Source organism: Seriola dumerili, unplaced genomic scaffold (assembly GCF_002260705.1).
Source record: "Seriola dumerili isolate Sdu_G_001 unplaced genomic scaffold, Sdu_1.0 BDQW01000036.1, whole genome shotgun sequence".
Taxonomy (NCBI): Eukaryota; Metazoa; Chordata; class Actinopteri; order Carangiformes; family Carangidae; genus Seriola; species Seriola dumerili.
The window spans coordinates 5,046,687-5,063,955 of record NW_019174291.1 but is presented as its reverse complement, the minus strand read 5'-3'; the positions used below and the strand labels follow the sequence as shown (position 1 = coordinate 5,063,955).

General features: G+C 42.1%; 1 protein-coding gene across 2 annotated transcripts in view; it reads left to right on the top strand.

Moving 5' to 3' along the window:
* LOC111216864 (collagen alpha-5(IV) chain-like) overlaps positions 1-17,269 on the top strand; it is a 55,761-nt gene that overhangs the window by 18,517 nt on the left and 19,975 nt on the right. Inside the window, exons 9-36 of one of the 2 annotated variants that reach the window (XM_022738498.1) lie at positions 1,466-1,540; positions 1,836-1,898; positions 1,994-2,029; positions 3,607-3,654; positions 3,843-3,917; positions 4,157-4,201; positions 4,311-4,373; positions 4,458-4,502; positions 4,780-4,833; positions 4,928-4,969; positions 5,167-5,248; positions 6,018-6,053; positions 6,275-6,439; positions 6,546-6,638; positions 8,717-8,812; positions 9,064-9,134; positions 9,526-9,714; positions 9,833-10,001; positions 10,083-10,175; positions 11,020-11,124; positions 11,220-11,314; positions 13,010-13,160; positions 13,979-14,092; positions 14,236-14,403; positions 15,106-15,195; positions 15,343-15,477; positions 16,075-16,173; positions 16,339-16,428. In XM_022738498.1, the coding sequence (XP_022594219.1) occupies positions 1,466-1,540; positions 1,836-1,898; positions 1,994-2,029; positions 3,607-3,654; positions 3,843-3,917; positions 4,157-4,201; positions 4,311-4,373; positions 4,458-4,502; positions 4,780-4,833; positions 4,928-4,969; positions 5,167-5,248; positions 6,018-6,053; positions 6,275-6,439; positions 6,546-6,638; positions 8,717-8,812; positions 9,064-9,134; positions 9,526-9,714; positions 9,833-10,001; positions 10,083-10,175; positions 11,020-11,124; positions 11,220-11,314; positions 13,010-13,160; positions 13,979-14,092; positions 14,236-14,403; positions 15,106-15,195; positions 15,343-15,477; positions 16,075-16,173; positions 16,339-16,428 (2,587 nt within the window). The remainder of the gene's footprint in view (positions 1-1,465; positions 1,541-1,835; positions 1,899-1,993; positions 2,030-3,606; positions 3,655-3,842; positions 3,918-4,156; positions 4,202-4,310; positions 4,374-4,457; positions 4,503-4,779; positions 4,834-4,927; positions 4,970-5,166; positions 5,249-6,017; positions 6,054-6,274; positions 6,440-6,545; positions 6,639-8,716; positions 8,813-9,063; positions 9,135-9,525; positions 9,715-9,832; positions 10,002-10,082; positions 10,176-11,019; positions 11,125-11,219; positions 11,315-13,009; positions 13,161-13,978; positions 14,093-14,235; positions 14,404-15,105; positions 15,196-15,342; positions 15,478-16,074; positions 16,174-16,338; positions 16,429-17,269) is intronic. The other variant, XM_022738499.1, reaches the window with a different exon arrangement.

The window sequence follows — 17,269 nt, the reverse complement described above, 5'->3', positions numbered from 1 at the left end:
TGGTCGGTTGACAACTCTGCTCCTCTCTTTACCCGAGTGTCCAAAACATGCGGCCGCAGGTCTGATGATACGACTACAAAGTCGATCATAGACCTGCGACCTAGGGTGTCCTGGTGCCAAGTGCACCTGTGGACATCCTTATGTTTGAACATGGTGTTAGTTATGGCCAAGCTGTGACTAGCACAGAAGTCCAATAACTGAACGCCGCTCGGGTTCAGATCGGGCAGGCCGTTCCTCCCCACCACACCCTTCCAGGTCACGCTGTCATTGCCCACGTGAGCGTTGAAGTCTCCCAGTAGGACAATGGAGTCCCCTTTCGGGGCGCTTTCCAGCACCCGTCCCAAGGACTCCAAAAAGGGCGGGTAGTCTGAACTGCTGTTCGGCGCATAAGCACCGACAACAGTCAGAACCCGATCCCCGACCCGAAGGCGCAGGGACGCAACCCTTTCGTCCACCGGGGTAAACTCCAACATACAGGCAGAGTGCCTGGGGGACACCAAAAAGCCCATCCCCGGCCCTCCGCCTCTCATCCGGAGCAACTCCAGCAAAGAGGAGAGACCAGCCCCTCTCAAGGACTTGGGTTCCGGAGCCGACGCTATGTGTTGAGGTGAGGCCGACTATATCTAGCTGGTATCGCTCGACCTCTTCCACAAGCTCCTGCTCCTTCCCCGCCAGAGAGGTGATGTTCCATGTTCCAAAAACCAGTTTCCGTAACCGAGGATCGGACCGCCAAGGCCCCCGCCTTGGTCTGCTGCCCAATCCACAATGCACCGGATCCCGCTGACTCTTCCTGCAGGTGGTGAGCCCACTGGGAGACGAACCCATGTAGCCGGTTCGGGCTGGGCCCGGCCGGGCCCCATGGGTCAAGGCCCGGCCACCAGGCGCTCGTCCAAGGGCCCCAACCCCAGGCCTGGCTCTAGGGCGGGGCCCCGGTGTCCCTCTGGGCCGGGTACTCGGGTTCTTGATATTATTCATCATTAGGATCTTCTGATCAGCATTTATTCCATGTTTTTAATTTTTTAATTCTTTCATAAGTATTTTCAGACATTTTATTTGTCAATATAGTCACACAACAGAATTATGTTTGGTGCCTCAGAAACAAACAGTTATAAAATGAAATAAATAATAGTAACAAGAAAATATACTAGAAGACAAAATAAGATAAATAATCGAGAAAATAAACATAGAAAGATATATAGTCAGATAGAATGTTAAAATGTTGACATAGTGACATCTGTATATATAAATATGTATAAATAAAGGAGGACTGGTAGAGGACAGTATAAAGGAGTATTACATAACACAAAGGGGACAGGAAATATGGGGAGATGAAGGGTGACATGCTACAGAGAACCTCAACTGGACTCAGACTGGGGAAATGGTCACCCCCTCATCTTTGTCTTTCAAAACTCTATGAGAACAAGCTCCTTTTCTGTTGACTGTTCCTGTTTTGGTTTGGTTTTAGGGAGAGTCACTGGTCTACCCCATCACTCAGGAAATTAAAGGAGCAACAGGACTACAAGGACCAGATGGAGAAAAGGTCAGTCAGTGCCAGACATTTTAGAAAAGACAAAATGACAAAATGTCTTCCCCAGTTTTCTAGCAGTGTCAAAGGAGAGATGATGTCAACACCAGTGTCACTCTTCTGCAAACATAGCAGACTGTACAGACTGATGGGCATCAATACTGCTCACATGACAAAAACGGATCAATTATTATTGCAAATAATGTTTTTTTATTTAAATCCATCCATAGAATGCAACCAGCTGCTCTTTTTCTGATGTTAAAGGCTGAAAAACATTTACACATATTATGATTGGCTGTTTCTGTTTCAGGGGCTAAGGGGAGATCCAGGTCAACTAGGACTGCCAGGACCAGCAGGACCGTCTGGAATTCCTGTATGGTTCAAATCTGATACAAACTTTATTTAAACATCTATAATGAACAGCACTTCCATGAACTGACGTCATCTGTTATTTGTTTTTTTCTTTAGGGAAGGTTGGGGTTGCCGGGATTACAGGGAGAGAAGGTAAGTGTGCTGAGAGACTGAACTGATCTGAGAGCAGCCTCTAGTTGTGTTTGTAGATTTCACCATCATCATCATTTTAGTTTCACTCATCAATAACCTTCATCACTAGAGACGCTCTGACACCATATTTTTCCTTCCTGATACCTGAACTTGTGTATCAGCTGATCCGAAGTTCTGATCGGGTACCAACAGATGTAAACTACTGGCCATATATGGATGTGATATGATTGAAATAAATCTAGGAATAAATAACACTTCCTACACTAGAGCCTTACATACTGAACATGTTGACTTTTTACTGGTGGGACTCTCGAGTGGAACATTTTGCCCAATTGCTGATGTTTTGCTAATGGCTAACACTACACTACAGGACATCACTTATTCGCTACTCTAAAACAGTAGCTACCAGAGGCTGCACAGAGGAACTTCCTGTGTAGGCTACAGTTTTAGAGCAGAGAAGAAGAATTGATATCTGAGATGTAAGTAAGTAAGTAAGTAATTATGAAAGGTATGATTAAATAGCGTGGACTCAGATCCTGTATTCGCCAGTACCCGATCTAGTATTTTAGACAGCATCAGTGTTTCGGAATCGGAACAAGTCTATTCATAACCAATGTGATAAGCTAGAACACGTTCATCTTTTGTTCAGAATCAGCTACTTATCACAGGTAACCGACACGACTTCCTTCTCATTCATCCCCGCAGCACCACAGTACTTTACACAGTGTAGACGCCGAGCGTATACTGACTTCAATGGGGAAGCATAGAGTGGGTTGTTCCACCGCAGCGAAACTAGACGATCATTGGATAAATGCTGGGCTTTGTCCCGCCCATCGGACGCTCAGCGTCTCTGGGGGTCTATGGGGCAGTGGGCTGGCCTGGACGCTCGGCTTCTGCATGATGATTGGATGATCAGTCCCTTTTTGATTGACAGTGAAATGAGCGAATCAGCGATCTTGAAGTATAAGCATCGACCGGAGCATTTTTCAAGTTTTTCATTCTGTTGTTCGGAGTTGATCTGGAGACGTTACTGATCCTCAGCGACTTTGTCTTTGTTAAAAACGACTAGCGCTGTGTTTGGCGACTCTCTTCTGTCACTCTGCGAATTTACATATAAATAAACGGACACATTTTATGATGTAGGCCGAAAATGAGTTTCCCCTCCTTATAAGACCAGCAGCCGCCACTGACTGAGATGGTTTTTGGTTCTTTAAAACCACAAATATATCTTCTTATGGATCAACCCTTCGGATAAAACACAGGAGAAGAGGAAAATATGGAGCTTTAAAATACACTTGTTCACACAAGTTGTTACCATGTTCATACAACTTAGTAACTTGTTGACAATTAATATTTAATAATATAAGTTATTATCTTGCCTACACCAGGAAATATCTTGTTTGAAAAGTTGGTATCCTGTTTGGGTTTTGAGCCTCTGGTTAATTTTTATTTACCTATCATATCAATAATCAATAATCACATGTGATTGTTGGTTGAATGACCAATGTGCTGTTGGATCATGTAACTTCAGTCTGGGATCATCATCCAGTCCTGATGAGGCTGTGCTTCTGTTTCAGGGTCAGGAGGGACCCAGTCCAGTGATCCCGGGTCCCCGAGGACTGAAGGTGAGCTGGGTCCAGAACTGAACTCATGTGTTAATGATAGAAACAGGGTTGAATGTCATGTCAGTAAAGACCTGAGATAGAAGACGGTAATACAAACATCTGTAACCTGTGAAACACCTTCGTAACCTTCATCATCATAGTCATCCTCACCTTCATCATCATCATCATCAGCTGTGCTTGGTTTTCAGGGTGATCGTGGACCTCCAGGGATTCCAGGACAGAAAGGAATCAAACTGTACGCTGAGGGACCCAAAGAGCTGAAGGTCAGTCTGTCTGTCTGTCTGTCTGTCTGTCTTTCTGTCTGTCTGTCTGTCTTTCTGTCTGTCTGTCTGTCTGTCTGTCTGTCTGTCTCTCTCTCTCTCTCTCTCTCTCTCTGTCTCCGTCTCTGTCTCTGTCTCTCTCTCTGTCTGTCTCTGTCTGTCTCTGTCTCTCTCTCTGTCTCTCTCTCTGTCTCTCTCTGTCTGTCTGTCTTCACTGATGTCTGTCTTTCTGTATATTTCAGGGAGAACCAGGTGACTCTGGAGATAAAGGTTGTCTTGGACCTCCTGTAAGTCAAACCTGTCTCACAGACTCAGTCTCATTCACATGAGAAGAGAAAGAAAACATGTTGATTATTGTTTTGATTGACTGATGTGTGTGTTTTTTTTCTCCTCCAGGGTGTGCGGGGGAGACTTGGGGTGAAAGGACAGAAGGGAGAACGAGGTGACCCCGGCTCACTGGTGAGAAAGACTGTTGCGACCTGAAGTTCAGCAGAAACCTGAACCGGTTCATGGTGGTCTTACGTGCTGCTGTGTGTGTTTCAGGGTAAACAGGGGAAGGACGGACTCATCGGAGAGCTGGGAGCTCAGGTAACTCACCTGCTGGGCTGAGACTAGTTAAGCACTCTGTTACTGGTAACTAACTAGTTCTAATGTTCTCCACCAGCTTGTTGACACACCCTTACATGAAACTCTGGTCTGTAATAAAATGTTTCCCTTCACACACAGCTGCTACAGTCACTCCTAAACTTTAGCTACAAATGTTTAAAAGGAGACGAACCGAAACATCTTCAGACAGTCTCTACTGTAGAGTTCATAAACCACTGACAGAAACATCCCGACTGACTGAACCTCTGTGTGTCTGCAGGGAGACCCAGGGGATCGTGGGTACCTTGGTCCTCCAGGTATTGACGGAGCCAGGGTGAGTACTGTATAGTACTGCAGTACCACACTACGTGCTGTTTCAGATCCAAACCTGCTCCGTTTACACAAACTGTGCTCTGTGGTGTTTTCAGGGGGAGAAAGGTGAACTAGGTCCTCCAGGTCTCCCAGGAGAGGTGAGTGACGTTTCTTTCTCCGCTGAATAAAGCTGAATGATTGAATGCTGTTTGTTTGTTATTGTTGTTGACTTGAAGCTGTTTGAGGTCAGTTAATGTGTCACTCATGAAGCTAATGAGTTGCAGCGTCACCGACCAACAGACCCAGCAGCAGAAGTCAGTCTCCAGTTCAATATGTGTTCTTGTGTTTGTATCAGATGGTCTGGAATCACAGATTCCTGAAGGGCACCCTTGGTGACCCTGGGCCCCATGGACCCCCAGGAGCCCCTGGAAAACGAGGTATCAAAGAGTCCAGTCTGAAGAGTTAAAAACACAGTGGAGGTTCACATCATTTTAAATGTTTACCAGTGTCTGTTCAATCTGTTTGCAAAGTTGGACTCACAACACAGGAACTCAATCAGGTTTAGCTGAAGGTTTGGTACCCAGGTGAGCCATCAGACAGGAGAGGGGAGACAATGAGACACAGGTGCAACACATGAGGGCGGGGCACACAATCACAGAGACGAGAAACACACCAGGGCAGTAATGAGGATCTGAAACAAGAGGGAAAAATAAAACAGGAAATACTGTAAACTGGTGCCTCACGTTCAGTAACTGTTGTAACAGCTGTGTGAAGGAAAAATCAGCTGAAGACACTAAAAATAACACATTTTATGTTTTATAAAATAACTAAAAAGTGCAATGGGACATGAAAATAAAGGTGTTTGCTTGCGGGGGTTATCCCCCACATTGGGCAAGGGTGGGGTACACCCTGGACAGGTTGCCGATTCATCACAGGGCTGACACACAGAGACAAACCACCATTCACACTTACAGGCAATTTAGAGTTAATTAACCTAACGTACATGTCTTTGGACTCTACAAATCATAATTAAGATGACCATAATAATGATAATAAGCTAATCAGATAAACTTCACATCTGTTCAAACGCTGATGATTGAAGAATTATGGATTATAGATCACTTCTCTGAACATCTGCACTGAACCACAGTCTTTTCAAAGCCAGAGGTGTGGTAACTCAGAAATGTTCTTCTCTGCTTCTTTTAGGACTCATTGGTTTTCCTGGACTGCAGGGTGAGCCAGGTACACTCCACCTGTTCTCTCTCTCACTTATTGTTATTGAAAATAAAAATCAATAATGATGATAATGATCAGGTTGCACAGGGTTTAGAAATATTTAGGAAATATTTAGGAAATGTAAAAGTATCAATATATGATAAGGAGAGGAACATATTTAATGAGGTGTTTTGTTTCTTCTTTGGTGACAGTAAAATAAAATAGTCTCTTCTTCTTCTTCTCTCAAGGTGTGGCTCCTATTGGGCCACCAGGACCCCAGGGGCAACCTGGTTTGACTGGACCCAAAGGAGAACCAGGAGAGCCAGGGCCTATCATCATCGGGCCCCAAGGACAGACTGGAGTCCCAGGAGGTCAGGGAGCTGAAGGAGAACCAGGAGAACCAGGAATCCCAGGTAATATAAACGTTATATACTTAGTAAAAATTATTTAGAAAAAAAAACAAAATATATAAAACATGCATATGTAACACAGACAGACATGTTGTTTTCTGTCTGTCAGACTTCGTGCCAGGAGATGTTGGTCTTCCAGGACCTAAAGGTCCACCAGGCCTGATGGGACTTCCTGGGACCAGAGGGCAGAATGGACAGACAGGTGAGTGGGTGAGATGAGAGGGGAGTTATGATGATGACATGACATGTTGACAGTATATGATGAACTGGTCTGGTGATGGTGTTTCTGTAGTCATATGTCCAGTCGGACTTAAAACGTCAGATTTTAAATGGAAGTTTTGAATGGGATTTTTAATTGAGACACAAAACTTCTGATATACACACAACTGTTAATACAACACAATCTGTAACAATCAACACACCTTTAATTTTAACAACAGAACATAGTTAATCAGAGAGGGAGAGAGAGAGAGAGACATGCTTCACTAAAGCTCTCGCAGAAATGACAATTTAAATGTTTTTTGAACTGAGATAAACCTAATACATTTTGGAATTAAAGCTGCAAGCAGTGATGAACGGGCCTTCCCACTCCTGCGCACCTCGGGGGGGCTCGCAGTGCACCATCTGAAGTGGTCGCACATTGTAACGACAAATTAACAGCAATATATCTCACTTTCTGTTGGGTTTAGGGTATGGGTTGTAATTATTTTATTTTTTTGTAGGTTTTGACATGGTACATGTGCCTACCAAGTTTCATGCATGTGGGTGAAACTCTGTGCGATTTATGCAACAATAGGTGGTGCTATCGAGCCATTTTGCCACACCCATGGGCGGGATCTATGAAATACGTAAATTTACACCAGGCCTGACGATTGTGCAAAGCTACATGAGTCTGGGAAAGGCCTCAAAAAGTCTGTATGTTAGTAAGAATAATAATAAACACCACAGTTACAGGGTCCTCACACCCTTTGGTGCTTAGGCCCTAATAATCTAAACTTAAAAATAGGACAACAGTAAGAGTTTTTGGAATAAATACATTTGGAAGAAAAGCATAGTCACTGAGAAGCTAACTAGGCTAATGTGACAGCTAATCTGACTAAAGAAGAGCGGGAAAGTGCGGGAAAGCTCCAGAGGACTGGACACCAAACTGTAACATAGCTCTTCTTTCACTCATATAAAACTGTATAGTAGTAAGGCAAGCACCGTCATATTTCCAAATATCCTATAAAAACATTCTTCAAGATATACAAAGGGTAGTCTTATGCTAACTTCAAGCTAAGTAGCTAAGTAGCCTGCTACGTAGCAGTAGCAGAGGGAGCAACAAGTTTAAAAATAATCTAAAAAAGTCTCCCTGGGGTTTAAAACTTAATAAAATAAAACCCATTGTGGTGAGAGAGTGCAACTACAGAATAAAACCAAAATAAAAAAATTTAAAAAAATTTAAAAGATTTCAGGCTGATAAAAGTGTTTTTATCTCCAAAATAAAAGCACCGTTCTGGTTCCACTGTTCAGGAATTCCATCTGTATTACCACTATTTATTGCATGCTTTATTTTGATAGGTAAGGCCTCAACAGACTCAGAAATTTTTCATGCTCTTTAAATTGTGACCCTGTGTATTCAGATACTAGATATGAATATTTCAGAAATCACAACTATAAAATGTCTCAACCTAAATACTGTGGTGGCACCATGTTTAACCATAAGTACCATACCATAAGTATGTAATACATATACTGTATAATATATAATATAATAAAGTATCTAATAATTGTTAATGAATCTGAATGAGAACATCAGAGATGTTCATTTCAAAGTTAATTTATTAATTTATATACAGTATATTTTGAAGAAGAAGAAGGAGTTGAACCACAAATGGTCCAGACGTGGGCCAGGACACACCAGGAACAAATGATATAGATTAACATTACAATAGAAACATCAGGGCAGAGACATTAATCACATTTTAACAGTAGTATGCATTTATTCCCTCCAAGCACAGGCAGACACAAGTGGTTTTCTTTTTTACATACACATGCATATTTACAACACTATCATAAGATAAAGTACAGTTTAGTGTGATACACTTTGAGATTGGTATGTCTTGGATAATTGATTGATTGATTGTTTGATTGTTTGATTGATTGATTGATTGATTGATTGATTGATTGATTGATTGATTGATTGATTGATTGATTGATTGATTGATTGGTTGGTTGGTTGGTTGGTTGGTTGGTTGGTTGGTTGGTTGGTTGATTGACTGGTGTTTGATTGATTGACAGGTGAGAAGGGTGAAATGTGCTCGGTCTGTCCTGTTGTTTCTGCCGCACCTGGATCTCCAGGTAAACCAGGAGAACCGGGTGAAAACGGGGTGCTAGGTAAGAACTTGCCTGATGTAATGATTGTGTGAACTATCCTATGATCCTGTGATTAACAGTTAGTCAGCAGCCCTATGTTCTATAATAAAGCTCTGTTATATACTAAAGTAAATGTTAGTTTTTGAGTTTCAATTGTTATTTAATGAACACAGTGTGAGAATAATGTAACTGACCACAACCAGCAGAGAGCAGGATCTAGATTCAGATTCAGTGTAAACCTGTCGGTCTATGTGATGTCATTCTGTTTCCAGGTTCAGATGGTTTTCAAGGACCCAAAGGTTACACAGGGGTCAAAGGTATCAGAGGACCACCTGGTCAACAGGTGAGCTCACCTGCTGAAACTCTCTGACGGTCACACATGTTACATGTTCAGAGATGGTCTGTGTGTTTGTCAGCTTCTCTGAGCCTGTGAAATATTTTACATTTCAGTCAGTTTATCACAAACTGTTCTACAGCTACATACAGTTAGTAAAGGCTCTGCTCTCAATCAATCTGAGCAATAATCAGGTGTCTAGTGAAGTGAGCTAATCCCAAAGGCAAAATGACGGAACATATTACAAAACCCAAAACCACAGAGCTGCTGTGATCCTCCATCCTCAGTCTATGAAACAAGCATGTTTGAGGCAATAAACAAGTAAACAACAGATTAATAAGGTTTGTTATTCTTACACTGATAACAAATAAACAACAAACATGTGTCTGTCTGTCTTGAGGGCCCCTTTGGTTTCCCTGGTATCCCGGGGCAACCAGGACCTGTTGGTGACCCGGGGGTCATGGAGAGAGTGGGGCAGAAGGGTGAAGAAGGACTCCCGGGGGAGCCAGGACCACCAGGTCTTGAGGGGGCAGACGGACTTCAAGGAGCACCAGGACTGAAAGGTGTTCTGGGACAGAAAGGAAACCCTGTGAGTGTAGTGTGTTCATCCTCTGTCCAGTCCAGACCAGGTCTGAGAGGGGGTCAGTCTGTCGCTGGATCACAGACTGAACTTTGACTTCATGGTTCTTCTTTTTGTGTCTCTCCAGGGGCCTCCAGGACTGAAAGGTGACAGGGGCCCAATCGGGGACACTGGTCCTAGAGGACTGATAGGACAGAGGGGACCTCCAGGACCTCCAGGTATTGGCGCTCCAGGACCTCCGGGACCTCAAGGCAATGTCGGAGTCCTGGGACAGCGAGGAAGTCCTGGAAAACCAGGTGAGAGTGTACAGGTGTAGACGGGACTGGAAAGGGGTGGGGACCTGAGCTAACAGCCAGTCTGTCTGCATGTTGTTTCAGGTGAAAAAGGTGCTCCAGGTAAAACTGAAACAAACCCAGGAGAACCAGGACAGAAAGGAGAGAAAGGTTTATCTGGAAATCCAGGACCTGAAGGTAAGACAGGTTTTTCTGCTGGAGTGCTCATTTTAGAAACAGGTGAATTTTATTTTAAATTCAAAACTACAAAATCTGAGAAAATCAAGTCAAGCCAAGGGCCATACAAGATTACCATACAGGCAAACTAGGATAACACCTCAGAAGAGCCCCAGAACTCCAAGTGCCCCTCAGCGGCTCCATCCTCACAGTGTGCTGAATGTTTTTTTGGAAATATTTTAGCCCAGAAACAGATGAATGTGACTGAAGAGCAAACATTGTATTTCAACTAACATTACTAACGTTACTAACATTTAGAACTGGTAAAAGGAACCTTATTGTAAAGTGTAAAACACATAATTATTTATTAATGAGTTACTATAAGGCTCCTTTTACCAGTTATAAATGGTAGTAACTCATTTGTAAGATTAATGAGTAGTACACATTAACTTGATCTTGCCAAATAGTAAGCCTGAATCAATGTATGAAAACTGTGTTATAACTTGTTTATAATTGTTTATTTATGATTTTGATTTATGATTCTAGTCTTATTGTGAAGTGGTAACAAAAGTTGTAACTGCTCTCACCTGGTGACTATCAGTCTGAGGCACCGGAAACTAGAACAAAAAGTATGACAGCTCTTCTCTGGTAGATGCACCCATGAAAGTTGAACTCAGAACTCAGAGACCAGGAAACCCTGACTGACAGATTACTAAACTGATGTTTTCCCTTAATTAATCTGAGGGTTGATCTGTAGAAATATCCACTGATGAACCTGTTGTATCAGTTTTATCTGCAGGTTCTCTCTCAGTTCTATCTGTACACATTTACCTGCTGACTCACCTGTGTGTTCTGCTGCTCTCAGGTGGGACAGGACCTCCTGGTGCTCCAGGATCTGTTGGTCCAATTGGAGAAAAAGGAGATAAAGGATTCTCTGTGCAGGGCCCCCCAGGCTTCCCAGGGGTGAAAGGTCAGTTTAGGAACAGTGGTAAAGACAACAGTTCACATCAACTGAAAATGATAAATAACAACAACAAAAAAAAAACTGTTTGTGTCCATCTTTAGGACTCAAAGGCTTTCCAGGAGCACCCGGTTTATCAAGTTTTGGTATCAAGGGACGAGCAGGGCCATCGGGCCCCCCAGGGATGCCGGGTCCAAAGGTAGTGTGGACTCATACAAACAGGAAGCCCAGTTTGATCTCAGTAACCAACCAGAATGCAGAGTTTCATCATCCTGCAGGGATTCTCATCACATACATGAGCTGAGGTCCTGGCAGGACAAACAGCTACATATAAATGTCCACAACAGAAGCGATAAGAGAGAAGTGTTTGTTGTTGTTAGACCATCAATGAAGCTACCAACATCTACTGGTCTGGACAGGATCCAGCATCAACCAGAAGAAAAATAATTGCACATAGTTGATTTTACATCAGAACAAGTTAAATACATAAACAAAACCATGAACAAAACAACAGAGAAAAGGTGATTTCACTGAATCACACTAATCTGACCTGCTGCCCCTAATCTGGGTCAGTTTAAGTGACTAAAACTTGTTTGGTTGGTTTAAGGAAACCAGTTTAACACAAAAAGAGGTTTTGTTAAGTAGATTATATCATCTTCAGCACTTCACCTGAGTCAACCTACATGTGAATCCCAGGTTGAGCCAATCAGTTACAATCATAGGTGTAGGGCTGCCGGAGTGCACCGGAACGACAGTTCATATAATCCGGTTGAAATATAAATTTTTAAGAGCTTGAGGATCCAATCATCACTAAAGCATATGTCATGTAGAGAGCTAATAAAATCAAATTAAATGATCAAAGTCTTCATATTGACATTTAAGGTATATTGATTAATTGACGTGCATGCATTGAGTCATGGTACGGTAGCCTCTGAGCTGCTCGGTGAATTAAATGGTTGATTAGTAAAGATGAAGAGACAGAAAACATCCTTTCATTCATCGTTCACTCTTCTGACACTTTCTTTATCTGTGATGCTTTTACACAGAAACATGACAGAGTCAGTCTGTTCCACTTGGACAACTTGTGCTGCTGGAGATGAAAGCTAGCTTAGCTACATTTTCATAGTCTAGTCTGTTAGCTAAGCTACGCTTTCATATTTGAGCCTGTTAGCTTAGCTTTACCTCTGCCTACACTGCAGCTTCTCCTCTGATGTTTCCAATGTGGCTTCATTTACTGACACAAGTCAGTAAATGAAATCATTCAAAACACAAACTACTTGAGTTCATTTACCTGCTGCTTAATGCTACACTAATTACAATGTTCTACATGCATGGTATGGTCTAATACCACTGAGCTGGATGTTTGTCTGATGCTGCGTCATATTTTCAGCATGATCAAACAGTTTGTTAAGTCAGTCTAACATCTGATCATATGATCAGGTTGACTGATGTATGTAAACTTGTCATGATGTGCATGCACGCATGCATAGCTGCACTCCGGTACTTGAACAAATAGCACTACACCTCTGGTTTCTATATTATGTACCCATCAATGACAGCAGTGATATCAATTCCATCAATTCCATATCAGTCACTGCAATCAATAATCAATATAGTGATGTAGTAAATAGAATGATTACACCTAAGACCAATTGAAAACATGCTACAATTTGGGTGTGCTGTGTCCAAGTATGTTTGGTTTTCAGATTCTGCTGTATTCATTAGCTCCAAGTCAGAGATATCAGAGCTTTATTTCAACACCCATATGACATGAATGCATCATAAGAACATCACACTTCCTGCTTCCTGTGATCTTGTTGAAGTCACGTTGAGCAGTGTGAATGTCGTCATCTGTTCCACTGTTTTTCTGTTCTGCTGGTCTCTGTGGTCACAGGGGGACAAGGGAATGGGTTTCCCGGGCCAGCAGGGTCAGTCAGGCCCTCAGGGAGAAGATGGTTCTGTGGGGCCCCAAGGAATCCCCGGGACCCAAGGAGTAGCTGGAGTTCCAGGACGTTCAGGACAAGATGGACCACCAGGACCCAATGGTAGCTCATTCAAAGATCTGAAACCAATATTAAAATCTTAAAATCAATTCTAGAACTAACTGATTTTAAACCATATATGTGCTCTTCTTCTGGTCTGTGTCATCTGGTTTGTTGCTTTGTTTGGTAGAAGACAGAGAAGAGGATTACAATATTCGAGCCTACTAGTGATAAACACATGCACAAGTTGATCAGTGGTGGCCTAGGACAGAAACAACCGTACTCTAAGGATGTAGCTATTGAAACTTAAAATAGTTGAGTATCATCCCTGTAAAACTGGTGTCATGTCTTCTAATGATGCTACAGCTTATAAAGGCTGAAAAAGACTGGGCCTATGATTGAGGCTTGTGGTACACGACAGCTGATGTTATGTTTCTGAAAGGAGTGTTTATTGAGGGAAACAAAACATTCTCTATCTGTGAGTTAATAAAACACCCCTTCAGAACAGTGTTAGAGGAGCCCTCACATTTATGTAGTCAACTTTCTCTAAAAATTTTGCCTAAAAATGGAGGATGAGAAATTGGTCTAAAATTGCTGAAAACCATGAGTCAATTTTTTTTTTTAGTTTTATTAAGGAGGAGTTTCACCATAGCAGTCTTAAGTGGAGGATAAACAATAGTAATAATAGCTACAGCAACCTGATTAGCTCAAACTGTAAACTAACTACTCCAGACTTAATGAGCAGACCACTTCATCTAAAGGTCGTGTTCAGTTTAAATATTCCCAAACCCAAAACTGAGTCTGATTCAAAAGGACTGACAAACACAGGTTTGAAAACATGCTAACTGAACTAAAGTGAACTAAACTGGAGTGTCTCTCAGGTCATAGTGGTCTGGATGGTGTACCTGGCCCTGTTGGTATTGTGGGACTCTGTTTAGCGGGAGCTCCTGGACCTGACGGAGAGCAAGGACAGATGGGCGTTATTGGATTCACAGGTACCAACTGTGCAGGATCCTCAGAGGGAGAGTATTCCTTTAAATGCATGAACCATCCTCTGAGATCTGTCTGTAGGACTGGGTATAATAAACTAAATCCACATGAGAGAACCCACCTATCACTCAGCTCTCCTGTTTCGCAGGAGCCCGGGGCTCAAAGGGGGTGCAGGGTGATCCTGGGTTGCCGGGCTTGGGAGCTATTGGACGTCAAGGACCATACGGGGCACCAGGGTTTAATGGACCTCCAGGGCCAGTAGGAGTAGGAGGACTGAAGGGCCTGAAAGGGACCAATGGGGAGCCAGGAAGCCCAGGTAAGGAGGCACGACATTAATATTTCTGCTTAGTTTTGATACACAGAAGGCACATTTATTTTAATCCGGTTGTTTGTCAGTGAAAACTGCTGAAAAATATTCTTTGATGAATGTTTTTTCAGAACCAAAAGGAAAGGAAAACTGGATGGACTGTGAAATTAACAACAATGACGAAATGTACCACATTATTCATCAACAAATTCAAACTATAGTATAAAAGATGGATGGCGAATGAAGTAATTTCCATCTTAATGCCTCCAAAAAATTTTTTCAGATGCATTGGTCTATAGAGTCTCTCACTGTAGCTTCTGACTGGTAAAACAGGTTCCTCCACCAGCAAATAATATTGCTTCCCCGTATACAAGTTGATTTATCTTCTTGACCTGTTGCACTGCCCTTAGTGAGTGTTAAAGTTAGCTAATGTTTCCAGGTCTTGGAATTAAATTTGAAACAGATTTATGAACTGAATTCATCTACAGTCCACTGAGGATTAGACAAGAAGCAGCAACAGCAGATACCTCTGAAAGGCTAAGCTAATGTAACACAATCAGGTGCTGTGGATGAGTTTTTCCTTCAAAGACTACAACTAAATTAGGAGCCAAATTAACATTAGTGTACGCTCAGCTTCTCAGGACAAGTTGTGATTGTAAATCACTGCAGTGTCCTTACAAGGATGGTAACATTAACATGTGTATGTTTTAGGTACCAGAGGGGACATGGGTCCTCCAGGACCTCTTGGGCGTCCAGGAGATGATGGGAAACCAGGAGAGACAGGACGACCAGGACCAAAAGGTTTAATCAATCAATCAATCAATCAATCAGTCAATCAATCAATCAATCAATTAATCAATCAATCAACCAATCAATCAATCAATCAATCAATGAATTAATCAGTTAGTTAACTGTGTCTCATTGTAACTGTCTCTGTCTGAGTCTCAGGTCAGATGGGAGTAGACGGTGTCAGGGGTTCTCAGGGGCCTCCTGGGCCTCAAGGGGACAGAGGGGAGCCTGGACCAAAAGGAATCCAAACTTTTGTTGAGGTGTACGGAGATCCTGGAGACCCTGGAGACCCTGGTACCTGATTCTATTATTTTCCATTAAGTCCACTTCATAGTTCCTCAGGGTTTTTATTCTGAGCCCCATTTTATAGTCAGTATACACTATACACTCTATACTTGAACTTTGTCTGTTTCATATTAAACTACACCCAGCAGCTGGTTAGCTTAGCTAAGCATAAAGACTGGAAACAGGAGGAAACTAGCTTACTGTTTAACATGTTATATGTAGTTTCTTTAACCCATAAAAAACACATTGTGGTTTTACAGGGGTTGTATGTCAGATGTTTTCTCAGCAGTAACTTCCTGGAGTCTGGCACAGTTGCCTGGCAACTGCCTAGAGCCAAGAAGAACTATCCGACACATAAATACCATAACCTGACAAGACCAAGCCTAAACAGCAATGATTCAAGAATCACTATAAATATAATTCAGACATTCAGATACAAACCATTCATGCGAACACGTGAAGAGGTACTGACACTCATCAGACAGTGTGGGGTTGCATCAGATATAAAATAAAACAATCAATACGTCAGATGATCATAAAAATTCTACAGGTGTGTTGGTCTACCTGTCTCTGAACCTGTCTGCCTGCTTCCTGTCTCGCCCTTAGGGCCCATAGGTTTCACTGGTACTAAAGGAGAGAAGGGCCTCCCAGGACCTCAGGGTTCTGACGGCACCAATGGCATACCTGGAAACGCTGGTCCACCAGGTGAACACAGCTACCTGAAAACACTGTTTATTTGGATGATTATAAGCTCAGTAGGAGCTACAGAAGCCTTAAAAGGACACATCGCCTATTTGTGTTGCATTGTGTTTTTATGTTTTGCATGACCATCAGATTCTAATCTGACTGATAAATGTGTTTGTGTCTCAGGACTTCCTGGAGACCCTGGCAGAGATGGGCAGAAAGGTCCACCCGGTCCCTCTGGTCTCCCTGGTAACCCAGGAGATATGGGGCAGCCAGGTAACCCCCACATCCCCTACTTTTTTTTCTCTAGATGAAAAAAAAATCTACAGTTCACCTAATCCGGTTGATATTTATATATATTTTAATTACTTGACAATCAACACTTAAGTGTCTATCATGAAGAGAGCTAATAAAAACAAATTAAATCGTCAAAGTCATGTTGACATTTAAGGTGTATTGATTGATTTCCAAACATCAATCACACATCAAGTAACACTCAAGAAAACATTCCACCTTAAAAGCTGTTGGTAGCCTCTGAGCTGCTCAGTGAATGAAATTGTTAATTAGTAAAGATGAAAAGACAGAAAACATCCTTTCATTCATCATTCACTCGTGATGAAACTGTTTCATATGCAGAAAGCATGGGGTAGGTGGGGGGCTCTATGTTATAAATTCATAAATTCATGAAGTCATTATAAAAATCAACTGTACCTGTGGTTAAGACAGAGCAGAAGAGAGTAATCACTTGTTCTTTTTCCCAATAAGATTTGTGAAGACTGGGTCACCACCTGCACTGACCTGGATTTATTCTCACTGGTACAAGTTGCCTTTGATTTTTAATGAATTATACAAAAAAAAGATAGCGGCAATTTTTGCAATTTTTGTTTTCTCCCACAGTTTAATTGAAAAAAAAACACATCTAAAAACATCACAAAATGCATCGCAACTTTTTTTTTTTTAACAGAATTTTTATTTGTGTTGGTGTTGATATAGTTACAGTGATGTTTCTTACCTGCAGGATGTGTGTTGGTGTTGGTACAATATACATATTTTCACACAATTACTTTCTTTTTCCTTTTACAGCTGTGCATAGCCTTTATACATATTATAGTAGTAG